At 42.5% G+C, this 20605-nt stretch overlaps 1 protein-coding gene across 4 annotated transcripts in view; it reads left to right on the top strand.

Annotated features, from left to right (window-relative positions):
* The window catches only part of LOC139562199 (echinoderm microtubule-associated protein-like 6), a 126308-nt gene that overhangs the window by 14289 nt on the left and 91414 nt on the right, over positions 1 to 20605 (top strand). For all 4 annotated transcript variants that reach the window (XM_071379646.1, XM_071379643.1, XM_071379645.1 and 1 more), the window contains exons 2-6: positions 9939 to 10098; positions 16257 to 16355; positions 16510 to 16578; positions 18343 to 18528; positions 18894 to 19029. In XM_071379646.1, coding sequence (XP_071235747.1) covers positions 9939 to 10098; positions 16257 to 16355; positions 16510 to 16578; positions 18343 to 18528; positions 18894 to 19029 — 650 coding nt within the window. The remainder of the gene's footprint in view (positions 1 to 9938; positions 10099 to 16256; positions 16356 to 16509; positions 16579 to 18342; positions 18529 to 18893; positions 19030 to 20605) is intronic.

Here is a 20605-nt window from a genome sequence, read left to right as displayed (position 1 = left end):
TCAATGCTCAAACATAATTTTCTCTCTGTGGTTTTCAACATGTTTATCGGACTTGATAATACTTGGTGATGTTACAGTATATTATAAAAGAAATTATGAAAAGGGATGGGATGTCTGTGTTGCTGGGCCAAGGTGTCTCACAAATACACATTGTAACTGCATGGGTGCTTATGACAATGTATTGATTACCTTCACGACGCATCGATTTTGTACTGTGTTGACACCAGTGGAGGCTGGTAGGAGGAGCTATAGGAGGACGGGCTCATTGTAATGGCTGGAATCGAAATAATGGAACGGAGTCAAGCATGTGGTTTCTATTTATTTGAAATCTTTCCATTTATTCCATTCCAGCCATTACAACGTGCCTGTCCTCCTATAGCTGCTCTCACCAGCCTCCTATGGTTGACAAATAGATTATCTTGTTGACACATGGTCCGCCAAGAAATACATTCATTCAGTACCATTTCCTGTTATATATTTGCACCATCTTATGCATGCTGATCAGGCATGTTAAGATCATGTCTCGGGATATATGACTTAGCTCTCAGTGATTTTATGGCGTTTGCCCAGATTTTTATTGATAATATGAAGGTAGTTTTCCTGACCACATTAGGCCCTACATATAAGAACAGTAGGCCTTGGAGGGTTGTTAGACAATGGTCTGTCAGTGGGCATAGTTCCATCTTACTAGTGACATGGCCTTGCAGGCAGCTCTCCTCCAAGCTGTGTGTGTGGCGGAACACCATGGCCTGTACGCTTCAGTTGTCTTACACCATGAGAAAGGACCGTACTGAGCTGATGAAGTATATTGGAGCTAAATTGATGAAGTATATGGGAGCTCTGGCTTATCTAAAGGCATTCACGGGTGAATGATGGCACTTCATTCGATGCATGGACACAGGTGAAAGAAAGAACTGTGGAAACTGGTTAAAAGCTGTAGGGTGTTGAGGAAGTGCCTCTTAGGTCAAACCATGGAGATCAGAAAAGTCGTCTTTTTGTAATAGGGTTGAAGTATGTAGGATTTCATTAGGTTCTGTAACAGGATGTGTCAAAAGACCTATTCGAGCATGTAGTTTGATCAGCCTTGGGATTACCTGTCACAGGATAATGACAACAGATATCAATAGTTGATGCATGTCTCCTCTCCTGTAATTGCCTCTCACCCTCAGCACACTTAATTAAAATTGACACGGAAATTAGCTTCTCAGTTTGCCACCATTTCTTTGCCCCTTGAGCAATGAATGTTCCCACCTTCTGTTCTTACACCTACCACGCCTGCTATCTCAATTCACCGCATCTCTATGAGATCTCAGTAGCTGAATTTACCTCCGTGTGTGAGTGTCTGAGGAGTAGCTTGATTTCCAATTGGTTTGTACTTTAACAAGTCTTGTCGTTGACACTCCTAGGCAACTACGGTACAGACCATTTAAGCACATCTTTCATCATGAAAATCTGTAATGTCTCTGCTCTTTCTTGAGCACTGTAACGAAGATGCTTTTCTTGCTGTGCTGTACTGAAATTGTATGAAATAATAGGCTATACAGGACTGTATTTCCATTAGGCATTTTCCAGTACTACTAGAATATTCACTGGATACCTTTGGAATGGCATCTACAGGTGTAGGATCTTAATTTGATCACCCTGTTGCAGGATAACTTTCCCGGAATGCAGGGCATTTAAAATGTGTGTGTATTTGAGGTTTAAAAAGGCTTCTGAAGTTTGTAATTTCCACTTTGAAATTTCAGACTTGATTTTCCCTTACGTAAAAATGTATAATCCTTACAAAAATGTCCATTATTTATAATCCATATAATTCACATTTCCTGTTTCTGTAGGATTATTTTCCTGTTGTAGCAAACTGACTCAAATTAAGATCCTACATCTGTAATAGGGAATCCTATTCATTTTGAAGGTGGTGTAATCCAGTCATTAGCTCAGTCATAACAGCTCATGCTTTTTCCAGACAAAACCACTCACACACAGTAAACTGTCTGTTCCATTATTGAGATGAAGGTTTTCTGAGAGGCCTGTTAGAATGACTGATACGCTGTTTGCCTTTGGTGTATCTAACTTCACAGCTCTATAATCTCAGTTTAATAAAAGTACTCCTTCCAACACTGTCTGGTGGCAGACACTTAGGGGCTCTATTTTCAGATGGCGGTAGGGAGGTGCAGTGTCAAACGCATGTTAGTTAGCAATTTCGTCATGTAAAAAATGTCACGCTGGCATTTCCACCCCTTACGCCACAGTTTGTAATTTACCTGTCTAACATCAGCTTGCTTGCGCTGAGGTGGGATGGGTGGAAATATTTGAGGTGTCTCATTAAAAATGTGTGCCAATATGCCAAAACAGTCAACGAAATCCCCATTTTTTTGTTATATTGGACATCATTTTTGTCCAGCTTCTGTGAAAAGGCTGGGCTCATTATGTACGATTTCCTTTACATGAAATGTGTTAGTGACTGTAGGAAACCTGTTTAGGAACATCAAGTTATTTAAAAAATACTGCTTACTGTTTTTTGTTTATTATTTTGTCAAAAAATGCATCTTCCACTTTCCTCTAACTGTCAAATCATGGGAATTTTGACAGCTGTCTATGGTGCTGAATCTGCTTGTAGGCTTGTTTACAAAGTCACTACTGGCCATATCAATGACGATGGTAAGCTAAGTGGAAAAGCGAATGCATTGTCTATAGCCTAATATTTCCATGTTGAAGCCGATTTACTTTTTAAACGTAGAACACTAGATAGGCTACATGTTTGTTATAACTAGGACTATTGTAGTGTTAGGCTACTGTATAGGCCTAGGCTACTATTTAATAGCTATCTTCGATGAATTGGACAAACATCATAGGCTACTCCTGCTTAAGAGCCCTTGGCCTTAGGCCTACATGTGCCTGCTAATGGAACGAGATATGCATATTAGAATGATTCACTGTCCATGGCTTTATGGTGAGAACGCATGGCTCGCTGTAATGCAATTTAGAAGCCGTCTGCTATTTTTGGAGAAGTGCAAATATGATCTGTAAGAAGGTTTCAAGATGTTTATAAAACATTTGTGGACAGTATAACGGTAAGTGGACATTCCCCCTTTCTCTTTATATTGGATATTGAGAATTTTGGATGTGCGTAAAACCCTCCATAGTCTACCTTGTCTTAATATTATATGCCAAAGTGGAGAAATTATGGTGCCTGTAGCTGTATTTAGACTATTCAAAACAAGTTGTTAGGTCGTTTTATTTGAATTTGATTAGAATTATTCACTGTCTTTTTACGTCCTTTCAATAGTGAATTTAATCTTGCATATTGACAATGTATGCATAGCTCAGACATAATGTAATTTACTGTAAGCCTATATCAGTGCTAATGCTATGTTTAAAAATATATATTTTCATATTGAAGCCATGCAATTAGCCTACTTAGTACAATGTGGACAACAAATATGTTCAACATATTTAGCAAATATGGGATAGGCCTACATTTTGTTATTTTGTTTCTATTGGCTATTTATAATGGACTAACATAAAAGTTGATAACCAAATACCCTAAACACAACTTGAAGCAACCACATATTTAGCCATGGAGCATGTTCTGATTGGCCAGTGAAGGGGCAAGCCTAGACACACCTACAACTAGTTTATTCATGAAAACCCAGCCCTTTTGCTCCACCGCCAGCTATTGCGCCCATAATTCCTGCTGTGAAAATAGCAAAAATATTTCTGAGACACACACGGACCTATAGCGCCGTTGCGTAAGGTTTTACCAATTTGCGTAAGGTTTGTTAAAATAGAGCCCTTAATGAATAAGAACAATAAGTTATTTAAAATGTTCAGAGGAATTGCGCTCATTATAGATTAACTGAGACTATTCATGTTTTAAATGATTCCCCTTATTGCAGAATTTCCATTGCTAATCGGTTATATTTCCTGTTGCTCATACAACATATCCTGTAGCCATTAGTACAGTAGCCCAACGAATGAAGCTCAATGAGTACCTTTTCACTATGAGTTCTAGCTGTTTCTTGAATGTTTTTGTCTCTTGGCTGAGCTATCGCTGTAAGGTAAACATCTTCCTCAGGAGCAGAGGAATATATTGAATCTTCTGAGGCAACACAAACAAAGCACTATTTAATTTTCTCCTGTTTATCTCCCCTCTTTGCCCTCCAACCTGGTTGAATCATTTATAAACAGGGTTATTGCTTTTTACTGTGAAATCCAGCCTCTCTTGGCAGATTCCCTCTCTGCTGTTTTTAGCCTGAGCTGATTCTGTGGCTGCTAAGAATAGCCAGGGTGATTTTGCTATCGTTTTGCTGGAGCAGATGGTGGTTTTCCCGAGGACACAGGCTTCCAAGAGAGGAACACACTAATTATGAGAGGGCAAGATTACAGGAGAGTGTCACGCCCTGACCATAGATTGCTTTGTATGTTTCTATGTTTTGTTTGGTCAGGGTGTGATGTGGGTGGGCATTCTATGTTGTATGTCTAGGTTGTCTGTTTCTATGTTTTTGGCCTAGTATGGTTCTCAATCAGAGGCAGGTGTCAGTCGTTGTCTCTGATTGGGAGCCATATTAAGGTAGCCTGTTTTTCATTGTGTTTGGTAGGTGATTATTTTCTGTTCAGTGTTTTTTTTGTATTCACCGTTCAGGACTGTTTCGTTTCGTTCTCGTTATTTTGTTTTGTGTTCATGATAATAAATTATCAATATGGACACTTACCACGCTGCGCATTGGTCCTCCTCTTCTCATTCCAACGACGAGCGTTACAGATAGGAACACACTATTTATGAGAGGGCAAGATTACAGGAGAGGAACTAAGTAATTATGAGAGGGCAAGATTACAGGAGAGGAACGCACACTAATTATGAGAGGAACTCGCACTAATTATTAGAGGGCAAGATTACAGGAGAGGAACACACTATTTATGAGACGGCAAGATTACAGGAGAGGAACACACTATTTATGAGAGGGCAAGATTACAGGAGAGGAACTAACTAATTATGAGAGGGCAAGATTACAGGAGAGGAACGCACACTAATTATGAGAGGAACTCGCACTAATTATTAGAGGGCAAGATTACAGGAGAGGAACACACTATTTATGAGAGGGCAAGATTACAGGAGAGGAACACACTATTTATGAGAGGGCAAGATTACAGGAGAGGAACACACTATTTATGAGACGGCAAGATTACAGGAGAGGAACACACTATTTATGAGAGGGCAAGATTACAGGAGAGGAACTAACTAATTATGAGAGGCAAGATTACAGGAGAGGAACGCACACTAATTATGAGAGGAACTCACACTAATTATTAGAGGGCAAGATTACAGGAGAGGAACACACTATTTATGAGACGGCAAGATTACAGGAGAGGAACACACTAATTATGAGAGGGCAAGATTACAGGAGAGGCACTCACACTAATTATGAGAGGAACGCACACTAATTATGAGAGGGAAAGATTATAGGAGAGGAACACTAATTATTAGAGGGCAAGATTACAGGAGAGGACCTCACCAATTATGAGAGGGCAAGATTACAGGAGAGGAACACACTATTTATGAGAAGGCAAGATTACAGGAGAGGCACTCACACTAATTATGAGAGGAACGCACACTAATTATGAGAGGGAAAGATTATAGGAGAGGAACACTAATTATTAGAGGGCAAGATTACAGGAGAGGAACTCACCAATTATGAGAGGGCAAGATTACAGGAGAGGAACACACTATTTATGAGAAGGCAAGATTACAGGAGAGGAACACTAATTATTAGAGGGCAAGATTACAGGAGAGGAACACACTATTTATGAGAGGGCAAGATTACAGGAGAGGAACTCACTAATTATGAGAGTGTCAAAGCTCAGGAGAAGACCCAGATGCAGACAGTTTCGAAGTGTGTTACAAAAACAGGGGGGCAGGCAAACAACTGGTCAAGGGCAGGCAGAGGTCAGTAATCCAGAGCAGAGTCCGAAAGGTACAGAACAGCAGGCAGGCTCGGGGTCAGGGCAGGCAGAGGTCAGTAATCCAGGGTGGTGTGACAAGGTACAGAACAGCAGGCAGGCTCAGGGTCAGGGCAGACAGAATGGTCAAAACCGGGAAAACAAGAAAACAGGAACTAGAGCAAGACAGGCGCACGCTGGTAGGCTTGATGAAACAAAACAAACTGGCAACAGACAAACAGAACACAGGTATAAATACACTGGGGAAGATGGGTGACACCTGGACGGGTTGGGGAGACAAGCACAAAGACAGGTGAAACAGATCACGGTGTGACAGAGAGCGTACGATTACAGGAGAGAAACACGCTAGTAATGAGTGGGAAAGATTACAGGAAGTCAGACTAACATCACGAGCAGCAGAGGTCACGGAAGGGTTAGAGGAAAGTGGAGTGGTATGTTTGTAGAAGTGGATGTGTGAGGGGTTAGCAGTGTAGGTTGGATGAATGACAATGTTAAGGTGAATGCTAAGTAGACCTAGGTGCCTGTTAGAGTGAACTGTAGGGTGATGTTTTAGGTCATGGAGAGATTGTAGGCTATCACATTAGTGAAAATGTTTTTATTTATGCTTCTCTGTTAGAACTGATTGGATCTGTTGCGGCGTTTCAAGGATTTCTGCCTCAATCTCAACATTCCATTACTCTAAATCACGTGTCAAACTCATTCCACGGAGGGCCGAGTGTCTGCGGGTTTTCGCTGCTTGCTTGTACTTGATTGATGAATGAAGGTCAGTGATTAGTTAGAAACTCCCCTCAACTGGTTGTCTAAGTCTTAATTGGACACAAATTGAAAGGAGAAACCCCAAAAAACTGGGGACGCTCGACCCTCAATGGAACGAGTTTGACACCCCTGGTCTAAATGATAAGGATCTGTGTGTGAAGTAGATAGGACCAGGGCTTTCTGATAAGACAGAGTTATGTGGCAGCATAGTGAGTAATGGATTGGCCCAATTGAGCTCTATTCATCATACACCTTCAGGGTAGCTGCAATTCCAGATCTAATGAAAATACCGTTTTTGGTGAGAGAGTGAGAGAGTATGTATTTTTCTTATAAATGGTGGAAAGGGACAGACCCATCCTTTTCACTGTCTTTTATTTCATGGTTATTAATTCCTTTTAAAGGAGCAATTTAGGCTACATACAGCCTAGTCGTGCTCGCCAGCCTCAAGGTGCTCTGCTGGAGAGAAGAGACTACATATTGGCTTTTTCTAGGGTGCATACCTTTCTTCAATGTATCTCAATATTGTGTTCTTAACATAAAGGCAGTATGCTACAGAAGGATATATTTTGTGGGACATTTTGTTGGTTGAGGATGGTTTGCTCTTGTGTAGGTAAAGTTTGTTGTCCACGCCTGCTGATACTCACCTCTAGTTAAACTTTAATTCTTAATCTTGATTCCTGTGTCCTTGGCTGTCCGGTTGTCAAGGCAACCATGCTGTCAGCAGGTTGGTTGCTAGTGCACTGTTTGTTAAATCGTTCCCTGGAGACATATTGGTTCACATTAGCTTATACTGTTCACATACGGCGCTGGCAGGCATTGGACTACAGAAAAGTACAGTATGTTTTCAGTTAATAAGATTAACTGAAAGATTATCACCAACCTTGTTGCATGTACTGAAGGACCTTAACTTGTAGCGTTATTCAGAGAGAATATGACAGAAGAAAATGATTGAGATAGTGATTGATAGACAGTTTTTCTTCCTACAGTACCGATGCTGCATAGACAGCAACAGTCTGTTGAGGTAGGTAGAGCATCAGAACAGGCATCAGGAGACTCTCCCAGGTGGCAGCAGTGTTTCTTTTTTGGGGAAGGGGGGGGGTAGGTGGCAGCAGTGTTGCCTGGCTCTGATTTCCTTCCCCAGGGGGATTTCCCTGTGCAGTCTGCAGAGGAGTATCACATTACTGTTTGTTTGTGTGAGGAGAGTCTGATACTGCAGTCTGCAGAGGAGTATCACATTACTGTTTGTTTGTGTGATGAGAGTCTGATACTGCAGTCTGCAGAGGAGTATCACATTACTGTTTGTTTGTGTGACGAGAGTCTGATACTGCAGTCTGGTCCTACTGCCACTGACTCTTTTCTTCACTATTTACCATTTTGTCTATGAATAATGGATTAGTATAATAAATCATCTCATCAATGATCAAATTTGTATGTATATTATTTTACATTTGTTATTTTATGGAGTCAAGAAAAGATACAAATTTGAAAGATACAAAAAACACATATTTTCCTTCTGGTTCATGTTTTTTTTAATGTAATGTACCCAAACACATTCATCATGATTGTTGCTGTCAATAAATCAACAGGTTTATCCATCACTGGCTAGGCTGCCATCACACACTGCATGAATGGAGCATCTGCTGATGTCTGTCCTCACATGCAGTCCCTCTGCTCCTGGCCTTGGCCTCTGCAAACCCAACAGCCATTGAAACCTATGCAAATCTGCCCTCATGCCACAGTCTCTCCATCTCCATCAGAAAGCTCTGCATGTCTGCTCTTGTTAGGGCCAGCTGGGACATAGACTGCCTGGGAATGAGAGTCAGCTGAGTAGAACTGAGCTCCCTCTCTCTCTTTCTTTCTCTCTCTCTCTTACTCTCTTGCGTGAGGGTTTCTCCATTTCTCCCACTCCCTTTCTTTTCTCAGAGCCTTTATTTCTGTCTTCTTCCTCCCCCCCCTCCCCCTCTCTCCTCTGCTGCACCTCAGCTCCAGGCAGAGCTCCAAGCCCAGATTTACAGCCACGAGAAAATACAGAAAGAGGCTTTGAGATGAAAGAGTCTGAGACAGTCAGACTGAGCACTGAGAGAGAGAAAGACGTTCAGGGACTGAGAGAGCAAGGAAAGAGAACGAGAAAGAAAGACATGTCAATGTGCTGTGCAGTGTGTACTGTCATGTCTGCTTTGTACTGTCAGGACATTTCTCCTGATAGAAATGGTCCTTTTAACCTCATTTGTATGATTGGACCATTTACAATGGCAAGGCTTGGTTTGTAAGGCTACCACTTGTCCTCTGTACTGTGTTTATGGTCAAGGTCACAGAGGACTTCACTGTGTTGAGCAGTACTGAGCGTGGTCGCCTCCCTTTCCTCAGTCCATTGGTGGTGTGATGATCCCTGACCCTGTGTGGCTGATGCTAGTAACACACTAATGTCTGCCGCTCGGCCAGGCCCCAGTAATGATGCTATTAATCACATGTATTTATAGAACACCAGGGCACCTTTCATAAAGGAGCACAATGACCTGTGGGCTTCTGTTCAGCAACAAGTTCTACAACAGGACTCTTCTCTTCCTAGAGAGAGGGAAGGGAGGGAGAGAGGGAGATAAAGAGGAAGTGGTGGCAGAGGGAGAGAGGGAGAGGGAGAGGGAGAGAGAGAGAGAAGGGGAAGAAAAGGAACAAGGGAGGGAGGTTGGCACCTGGAGCTACCAATGACCCACTGTGGCGTCTATAACCTATGAGTTTCAGATTGAACGCTATTAGACACAGACATTATCAGATGAGCTTCTTGAGCTAGATGTTACCGATACTGTATGTTGAGTGTACTACTACTTCATGAAATACACTTATAAACATTACCGTGACCTTTGACTTAGGAATAGGGCTGAAAATGGCTAATGACAAAGGAACAAACACTGTGTATACTGACAAGAGTAGTAATGTCAATGATAAATCAAGCACATGGTAACCCCTCTTGTAATAAAAGAGAAACGTAGGCGATATCAGGTTTTTTGAGTGCTAAAGCTGGAGTCACTCTGCAACTGAATTACACACCCTTTTTCCCAAGACCACTGGCCTGTGTAAGAGTGGGCACACCCTGTTTTAACCAGAAAGAGCAACAGAATATATACATATTTAATCTGAATTTCATGAGTTTCTTTCAACAGCATTGTGTGCGTATTTCCTGTCGTATTGCCTAATTCCCTGTTATATCTCCTCTTCTGTTTCTCTAGCCTTGGCCTTCATCCTGAGAGGTCTCTGGTGGCAACAGGTCAGGTAGGGAAGGAACCCTACATCTGTGTGTGGGACACCTTCAGCGTACAGACCATCTCTGTCCTCAAGGACGGACACTCCCATGGAGTGGCCTGCCTGGCCTTCAGTGCAGATGGACAGGTGAGACACACACACACCACCTCACACCTGACTCACCTCACACACTCCTGCATGCACCTGTCTCTCATTCACCTCTTGTCTTAGTGGATGGTTTCCTGTCCTATCACCAAGGCAAACCTGTTGGATATTCTGAGTCTCACTGAAAAACAACAATACTTTGTCACGTGAGTGCTCCATCATTTGCCAGATTCAGGGGTACTCAGGGGTTGGAACCGGTTCATGGAACAGAACTGAAAACTGGAAAATAATGAAATAAAAAGAGTTTCACATACCTTATAGCCGTGGGAATGGGATTGTGGGGGTGGGTTGCTGAGAGAAGTGAAGCCTGCTGGGTAACTGTGCAGACTGGGGATGATGTACAGCCCTCTCATTAATCATGTTTACTGGGAGGAATGCTGGGACAGCACCATTCTCCTATGACCTTTAGATTGATGGATGGGGCTCTATGAGAGTCTCCTACAGCAGCAGCAGCCTATTGACTTCCCCCTACAAGACCAGTAAGCTACACCCAGGATAGGGGGTGGAGGGAGGGAATTGAAAGAGGGGATGGAGGGGATGGAGAGAGGGGATGGAGAAAGAGGACGGAGGGAGGGGACTGAGGGAGGGGATGCATGGAGGGGACAGAGGGAAGGGATGGAGGGAGGGGACGGAGGGAGGGAAGCAGGGATGTTTGCTGTTGTCGTTGCCTTCATTTTGGTTTTAGAGTTGACAAATGCAATGTCACGTCAGAGGAGGCTGCGGTGGGTGAAGAATGTGTCTCGCTGCTCTCTAAGTAATTGGGTGTCTGGACGGAGGGAGGGGATAGGTTGGTGAGGAGAGCCAGGGCTAATGCAGCCGAGTGTCTGGAGGAAGAGAGGAGAGAGAGAGAGAGAGAGAGAGAGAGAGAGAGAGAGAGAGAGAGAGAGAGAGAGAGGGTTTGTGATGAAAGTCGGCTGCATTAGCCCTGGCTCTCCTCACCAACCCTAATGCTACCGAGTATCTGTACCAGGGAGGGGCAGCAAGCAAAGTTTACCTCAGAACCTTGGTCAATCATAAATACATTTTGGCCTTGTTATCATATAGCTCCATTCTAAAATGCATTAGATGGCTGTTTTCTTGGAACCCCTGTATGCACAGCGAGTAAACAACTCTGGCTGTAATATAAGGCAGATGGATGTCTTTTTGGGTTGGGATTTAAATGGATTTGTGGATGAATGGTTGTGGCAAACCACAAAAATGACAGAACAGGTTTTCCTAAAGAAAAGAGAACATATTCTCTCCCACTGAAATGTATTGATTCATGGACACACATTACCTTTCACTGCCATTCAGTTAAGCACATTAGGTCAACTTACATTTGGCATTCATTTACTCTCTTTTGTAGAATTTGTAGAAATACCTTATATTGGAGCATCACATCTGAAATATCCCTGACATTTAAGTCGAAATGTTTTTATCTAGTCATATTTCTTTGTCATCCCACACATCCCTGTAAAATGTTCCGTGTGCAGGGAGACAGTTGGCAGAAATGTTCCTAAATGCCTTGATCCTTTGTCTCATAAGATGGGTAATTAACAATTAACTTCCTAAATGGTCATTTCCGCCAGACTAATTGGATAAAATACAGCCAGTGTTTTTAGTAGTGCTGTTCAAGGTCTTACTCTATTAGCTGCAAATTGCTACGCTGCCTGTGAACTGTGTCTCTGCAGCTGTCACATGGAAAAATGATGTCATATTTCCCCTTCCACTGGGCACAAACTAATCCACACTCTATAAGGCATGTACAGTGCAAGTATTCAGACCCCTTCCATTTTCCCACATTTTGTTATGTTACAGCCTTCTTCTAAAATGGATTCTTTTTTTTCCAACTTTTTTCCCCTAATCAATCTACTCACAATACCCTATAACAACAAAGTGAATAGCTTTTTATACATTTTTGCAAATGTATAAATATAAAATACATAAATACCTTATTTAAGTATTCAGACCTTTTGCTATGAGAATCAAAGTTAAGCTCAGGCGCATCCTGTTTCCATTGATCATCCTTGAGATGTTTCTACAACTTGATTGGAGTCCACCTGTGTTAAATTCAATTGATTAGACATGATTTGGAAAGGCACACACCTGTCTATGTAAGGTCCCACAGTTGACAGTGCATGTCAGAGCAAAAACCAAGCCATGAGGTTGAAGGAATTGTCCGTAGAGCTCTGAGACAGGATTGTGTCGGGGCACAGATCTGGGGAAGGGTACCACATTTTTTATGCAGAATTGAAGTTCCCCAAGAACACAGTGGCCTCCATCATTCTTAAATGGAAGAAGTTTGGAACCACCAATACTTTTCCTAGAGCTGGCCGCCCAGCCAAACTGAGCAATCAGGGGAGAAGGGCCTTGGTCAGGGAGGTGACCAAGAACCTGATGGTCACTCTGACAGAACTCCAGAGTTCCTCTGTGGAGATGGGAGAACCTTCCAAAAGAACAACCATCTCTGCAGCACTCCACCAATCAGGCCTTTATGAATGAGTGACCAGACAGAAGCTACTCCTCAGTAAAAGGCACATGACAGTCCACTTGGAGTTTACCAAAAGGCAGCTAAAGACTCTGACCATGAGAAACAAGATTCTCTGGTCTGATGAAACCAAGATTGAACTCTTTGGCCTGAATGCCAAGCATCACGTCTGGAGGAAACCTAGCACCATCCCTACAGTGAAGCATGGTGGTGGCAGCATCATGCTGTGGGGTTGTTTTTCAGCAGCAGGGACTGGGAGACTAGTCAGGAGCTCTGTGCTCCAGAGTGCTCAGGACCTCAGACTGGGGCGAAGGTTCACCTTCCAACAGGACAACGACCTTAAGCACACAGCGAAGGCAACGCAGGAATGGCTTCGGGACAAGTCTCTGAATGTCCTTGAGTAGCCCACCCAGAGCCCGGACTTGAACCCGATCGAACATCTCTAGAGAGACCTGAAAATAGCTGTGCAACGACGCTTCCCATCCAACCTGACAGAGTTTGAGAGGATCTGCAGAGAAGAATGGTAGAAATACAGGTCTGCCAAGCTTGTAGCATCCTACCCAAGAAGACTCGATGCTGTAATTGCTGCCAAAGGTGCTTCAACAAAGTACTGAGTACTGAGATTTTTTTTCATATACAATTTGCAAACATTTCTAACAACCTGTGCTTGTCATTATGGGGTATTGTGCTGTCATTATGGGGTATTGTGCTGTCATTATGGGGTATTGTGCTGTCATTTTGGGGTATTGTGATGTCATTATGGGGTATTTTGTGTAGATTGACATATATATATATATATATATTTTTAATCCATTTTAGAATAAGGCTGTAACATAACAAATGTGGAAAAAGTCAAGTTGTCTGAATACTTTCCGAATGCACTGTATCATCAATAATGCCATTTAGGGATATATAGCATTTACAAAGTCATCAACAGCTTTTGTTTCAATTCAACCCAGGGTTCAACTAAAAATAGACAACTCATATAGGCCTAGGGTTTCAAGTTTTGGTTGATTTCAGTTAATAAGTTAATAATTTATATGTTGGATTCACGTCTCCATCTCAACCAACAATCTAAGTTAAAGAATAGGATGATATCAAATCAAACTGTGAAGTGCATTTAAAGTTTAAATTAGTCCTATTCTTTAACTTAGATTTTTGGTTGAAATCAAGACGCGAATCCAAAATATAAAGGATTCATTTGTAGACAAACTGGAATTAAAGCCAGATTCAGTGGCACAGAGGGAGCAGCAGAAACATCTCATTCAAATGTTGATATTTGATAGCGTTGTCAACCAAACACAATTCAATATCACTTTCGCAATACAGTAAATTGCCTATTAACTTGTCAACAACTTAAGAAATGATATGTTGGATTCACGTCTCCATTATAACCAAACACTTTTGTTAAATAAATAAAATAATAAGATTAAGCCAGTGGCTTAGATCTAAGTATCCAAGCAGTAGACACATCTCTTTTAAATGTTGATATTTGTTCGCATTGTCAACCAAACACAACTCAATATTACTTTCATAATATAGTAAATAGTCTATCTTAATGTAATGAGTAACATCCATGGCCACATTTTGAGGTTACTGTAACTATAAGTCTTATATAATTATATAAAGCATGCATGTTCAAGATAGTATGCATAGGTCATCGCAGGTCTGTGGAGATCTTCATAATTGCTGTAATAATCTGCTCAGAATCTTGAACAGCATTGATCACTTGCACCATGTACTTTTAATGTCATCTAAACTGCAATCCAGGTCATGTGGTTGTGCTATAAGATAAGCACAGTGATAACACATTAAGTTGTTGTATAAATAAACTAAATATCAAACATTGATTATCTATTGGAATTTGGTTGTGCTTTTAGATGGTTGAAAGCATAGTGATACACATTGTGAATTCAACAAACTTCTGGCTGTCTTTTTGAGTGGGTGAAAATAGGATGAAATCTCATTGATCAACGTATCTACCAAATATTACCCTAATATCCATGTTGAAATGATGCAGTACCATATACAGTACCAGTCAAAAGTTTGGACACCTACTCATTCCAGGGTTTTTATTTATTTTTACTATGTTCTACATTGTAGAAGAATAGTCAAGACATCAAAACTATGAAATAACAAATATGGAATCATGTAGTAACCAAAAAGGTTTTAAACAAATCAAAATATATTTTATATTTGAGATTCTTCAAAGTAGCCACCCTTGATGACAGCTTTGCACACTCTTGGCATTCTCTCAACCAGCTTCATGAGGAATGCTTTTCCAACAGTCTTGAAGAAGTTCCCACATATGCTGAGCACTTGTTAGCTGCTTTTCCTTCACTCTGCGGTCCAACTCATCCCAAACCATCTCAATTGGGTTGAGGCCGTGTGATTGTGGAGGCCAAGTCATTTGATGCATCACTCTCCTTATTGGTCAAATAGCCCTTACACAGCCTGGAGGTGTGTTTTGGGTCATTGTTCTGTTGAAAAACAAATGATATTCCCACAAAGCACAAACTAGATGGGATGACGTATTGCTGCAGAATGCTGTGGGAGCCTGCTGGTTAAGTGTGCCTTGAATTCGAAATAAATCACTGACAGTGTCACCAGCAAAACACCATCACACCTCCTCCTCCATGCTTCATGGTGGGAACCACACATGCGGAGATCATCCGTTCACCTACTCTGCGTCTCACAAAGACACGGCGGTTGGAACCAAAGATGTCAAATTTGGACTCATCAGACCAAAGGACAGATTTCCACCAGTCTAAAGTCCATTGCTTGTGTTTCTTGGATCAAGCAGGTCTATTCTTCTTATTGGTGTCCTTTAGTAGTGGTTTCTTTGCAGCAATTCGATCATGAAGACCTGATTCACACAGTCTCCTCTGAACAGTTGATGTTGAGATGTGTCTCTTACTTGAACTCTGTGAAGCATTTCTTTGGGCTGCAATCTTAGGTGCAGTTAACTCTAATTAACTTATCCTCTGCAGCAGAGGTAACTGTGGGTCTTCCTTTCCTGTGGCCGTCCTCATGAGAGCCATTTTGTCATAGCGCTTGATAGTTTTTGTGACTGCACTTGAGGAAACGTTCAAACTTCTTGAAATGTTCCGCATTGACTGACCTTCATGTCTTAAAGTCATGATGGACTGTCGTTTCTCTTTGCTTATTTGAACTGTTCTTGCCATAATATGGACTTGGTCTTTTATCAAATAGGGCTATATTCTATATACCCCCCTACCTTGTCACAACACAACTGATTGGCTCAAACGCATTAAGAAGGAAACAAATTCCACAAATTCACTTTTAACAAGGCACACCTGTTAATTGAAATGCAAAGGGTGGCTACTTTGAAGAATCTCAAATATAAAATACAGCACTTTTTTTGGTTACTACATGATTCCATGTCTTATTTCATTGTTTTAATGTCTTCACTATTATTCTAGAATCTAGAATGTAGAAAATATTAAAAATAAAGAAAAACCCTTGACTGAGTAGGTGTGTCCAAACATTTGACTGGTACTGTAAATTAATTGATTATGAAAATATAAAGGAAAAAATCCTCCATTTACAGTATATTAATGAATATTTCTTAAGCTTTCTCCATTGAATAGAAACAGCCTCCCTCCTTTGTTTTGCAGATGAATGAATAGGTCCCCCTTTCTCTCCTTTTCAGCGGCTGTCCTCTGTGGGGCTGGATGGCAAAAATACAGTGTGTGTTTGGGACTGGAGGAAAGGGAAGGTTCTGGCCACTGCGACAGGACATTCAGACAGGGTAGGCTGTTGTGTGCTGTGCGCATGTTTGCGTTTTCGTATGTGTGTTGTGTATTGATTAAGTGTGTATGTGAGTATACAATGTGTTTGCGTCTTGACTTTCTGTGTGATTGAGAGGAAATGTTTTTTGTGTTATTGGCTTGGCTGTCTTTCAGATCTTCGATATATCCTGGGATCCCTTTCAGCAGAACCGGCTGGTGAGCTGTGGGGTAAAGCACATCAAGGTGAGCTTCAGACTAACAACACAGTCTGCTCAGTCAGTCCATGCACTACCTTTGAGACAAGTTCAAAAATAACTTATGGGGAGCTATCAATGTTGGGATGGTTTACCCTTACCCAATGCAGCCAGCAGCAGTCTATTTTCAAGTTCTACAACAGGGGTTCCCATCTCTTTTTGACATTTGACTGTCCAATTTGTTTTACTTTAGGAGGTCATAGCTCAGCTTCTGAATGTCATTGAGACAAACCAATGTTCATCAGAGTTGCCTCTTCCTCTGCATTTTACTGATTGTTTCTAGACCAAAGCATTGCAGAGTTAAAAAATACAATAAAACAATCAAGGACGGTCCCCCCACAGGGGTGTGATCCCTAGGTTGTGAACCCCTGTTCTTCAACGTGTACGTTTATACGGTTGTTGTTAAAAGTGGAGGAGTAAGTAGGTGCTCTCAGATATCCTAGCAGCAGAATGAGAAAGTGGTGTTAGGGGGACTGGAACATATTGTTTTCATTGGGTCACAAGCAGTAATCTGGTCTGTCATTCCCCTCTGGAAGGGCTGTCTCCTAGTGTACCCACACTCACATTCACACACAGATACAACACTGAACTTACTGAAGAGCCCTCAGTTTACAATAAATATGTACATGGAAATTCCTCACAAAGAGTAGCAATGGATAATCACATTTGTAGTTGTTTTGCTTACACTCTTAGAAAGGTGCTGTCTAGAACCAAAAAGGGTTCTTTGGCTGTCCCCATAGGAGAACCATTTGAAAAAAACTTTTTGGTTTCAGGTAGAACCCTTTTTAGTTCCATGTAGAACCCTTTCCACAGAGGCTCCTAGATGGAACCCAAAAGAGTTCTACCTGGAACCAAAAAAGGTTATCCTATGGAGACAGCCGAAGAACCCTTTTGGAACCCTTTTTTCTAAGAGTGTAGTACCATCTCCAGTTATGGTATGAGACATACATCTTTGAATTAACCGCTGTGAGCTTTATTAGAAACAAGCGCCATGCTATCTGCTCGGAGAAGATCAGGCTGGCTAGCAAATGAACAGTTGTGATTGAAGCAACGCATCTCCAAACGCTGATCTCTGTGCTCTTGTTCTTTCCCTCTTCGCTCTATCCTTTCCTGTCATTGTCCACCTTCTCTCTTTCTCATATTCTGTTTTATCCACCTCTCTCTACCTATCCTCCATCTTCTGTTTTATCCACCTCTCTCTATCTCTCCTCCATCTTCTGTTTTATCCACCTCTCTCTATCTCTCCTCCATCTTCTGTTTCATCCACCTCTCTCTATCTCTCCTCCATCTTCTGTTTTATCCACCTCTCTCTATCTCTCCTCCATCTTCTGTTTTATCCACCTCTCTCTATCTCTCCTCCATTGCCTGTTTTATCCACCTCTCTCTATCTCTCCTCCATCTTCTGTTTTATCCACCTCTCTCTATCTCTCCTCCATCTTCTGTTTCATCCACCTCTCTCTATCTCTCCTCTATCTTCTGTTTTATCCACCTCTCTCTATCTCTCCTCCATCTTCTGTTTTATCCACCTCTCTCTATCTCTCCTCTATCTTCTGTTTTATACACCTCTCTCTATCTCTCCTCCATTGCCTGTTTTATCCACCTTTCTATTCATCTCTCCAATTTTTGTCTTTCACCTTTCCTTTCCCTCCTCTATCATTGCATACTTGTACTTCTATCTCATTCCCTGTCTCATCTCTCCTTCTTCTTTCACTCACTCGCCACCTCTGCATCTTCCCCCTCTCCATGTCTCTAGTTCTGGGCTCTCTGCGGGAACGCCTTGACGCCCAAACGGGGGATATTCGGGAAGACGGGGGACCTACAGACCATTCTGTGTGTTGCGTCGGCTAAAGATGATGTTACGTACTCTGGGGCGTTGAATGGGGATATCTACGTGTGGAAAGGACTGAACCTTATGCGCACGGTGCAGGCAGCTCATGGGGTGAGTGAAATACGTCACTCAAATTCTCAACACCCATTGGCTGTACACTTCCGGACATCCAAACTCCCGCTCCGGCTAAACCCAAACCTTCTCATCTATAATTGCGTACATCCATACACTGCAGCAACTCAATTCCCCTTCCCTGCCTATGAATCCCATCCCTGAAGCCTTTTGTAAATCTATAAGGTGTTGAAAAGCATTCAAAATGAGGATTTTGCCCCTTTTTTTGTCTCCAATACAGAAAATAGACTTTTTGACCCACACTCCGTCTGAAATCATATTCCTTTTCCAAGTACCTTTTTCTATGCACAGAACAGTTTGATAATCCCCTTGCCTAAAACTAAAGTTGACTTCACTGTGTGTAGGCTGGGATCTTCAGCATGTATGCCTGTGAGGAGGGCTTCGCGACGGGGGGACGTGACGGCTGTGTCAGGCTCTGGGACGTGGACTTCAAGCCTATCACTAAGATCGACCTTCGGGAAGCTGAGCAGGGGTATAAAGGTAGGCCTGTTTTAAGGCCTGGTTGAAGGCCTGGTTTAATCAACATGGGACTCATTGGTTGATGAGCGTTAGCCCAACGTCACAGAGTCTAAGCGGTGTGCATTAGCCGATAGGCCCTTCACAGGTTCCCGGGAGATGCCAGAGAAGCAGGGGGCCAGAAGGCTGATCAAACCTTGTCAGGGTCCGCATGTTTGTGCTTGTCCCTGTATTTTATTAGGATCCCCATTAGCTGTTGCTAAAGCAGCAGCTACTCTTCCTGGGGTCCACACAAAAGAGAGACCGGTATGCATAGTATTGATATTAGCCCTCTGATTACAGTGAATAGCAAGACGTGCTGCTCTGTTCTGGGCCAGATGCAGCTTAACTAGGTCCTTCTTTGCAGCACTTGACCACACGCCAGGACAATAATCAAGATAAGACAAAACTAGAGCCTGCAGGCTTTTTGGAGTGTGGTGTCAAAAAAGCAGAGCATATATTTTAATGGAGAGATGAGAGAGATGAGGGGCACATCTTTATAAGGAGATCCATCTAAGCTGACAGGGTTGTGTGTGCTGTCTATAGATTTAAGGGTCAGAGTCCACGCTTCTGATGCAGGGGTGTGTGAGCAGGTCGATCCAGACACTCATGTATGTGTACAGGGGTTAACATACTGTAACCAGTGAGTATGTGAAGGTCACTTAAGTCAGTGTGTTCTGCCTAATAGAGACCGATGTGTGTTCAGCTCATTGAGATCCCTGCCATGGTGTTTTATCAGCCTATCCCTGTGTATTTGAGTGAGTGAGTGAGTGAGTGAGTGAGTGAGTGAGTGAGTGAGTGAGTGAGTGAGTGAGTGAGTGAGTGAGTGAGTGAGTGAGTGAGTGAGTGAGTGAGAATCAAATATGCCAGATAGAGAGAGAGAGAGAATCAATGCCACTCATCCATTTCAATCCATCTGAGCCAGAGGAAGCCATGTTAGTCAAATCAGACAGAAAAATAAAAGATGGTTGGGTCTGAGAGAGTCTGTGCTGTATGGATGAAACAGAATAAAGGTTTCTAAACCATTGTGACAGATGACATTTAGTCAACTCCCTGTTTCTTTCTGCTCTATGCCTCCTGCTAAGTTGAGGAAACCATCAGTGGCACTCATGTATTATCAATGAGTCTCTTCTCACTTCCCTTCCTTTGCTCCTCTGTTCTCCTCTCCTCTGTTCTGAGATGTGGCTGCTTGGCTGTTAGTGGTAGCTAGGGGCTGCTTGGCTGTTAGTGGTAGCTAGGGGCTGCTTGGCTGTTAGTGGTAGCTAGGGGCTGCTTGGCTGTTAGTGGTAGCTAGGGGCTGCTTGGCTGTTAGTGGTAGCTAGGGGCTGCTTGGCTGTTAGTGGTAGCTAGGGGCTGCTTGGCTGTTAGTGGTAGCTAGGGGCTGCTTGGCTGTTAGTGGTAGCTAGGGGCTGCTTGGCTGTTAGTGGTAGCTAGGGGCTGCTTGGCTGTTAGTGGTAGCTAGGGGCTGCTTGGCTGTTAGTGGTAGCTAGGGGCTGCTTGGCTGTTAGTGGTAGCTAGGGGCTGCTTGGCTGTTAGTGGTAGCTAGGGGCTGCTTGGCTGT

Source organism: Salvelinus alpinus, chromosome 32, assembly GCF_045679555.1.
Source record: "Salvelinus alpinus chromosome 32, SLU_Salpinus.1, whole genome shotgun sequence".
NCBI lineage: Eukaryota > Metazoa > Chordata > Actinopteri > Salmoniformes > Salmonidae > Salvelinus > Salvelinus alpinus.
This window is presented reverse-complemented; position numbering and strand designations above follow the sequence as displayed.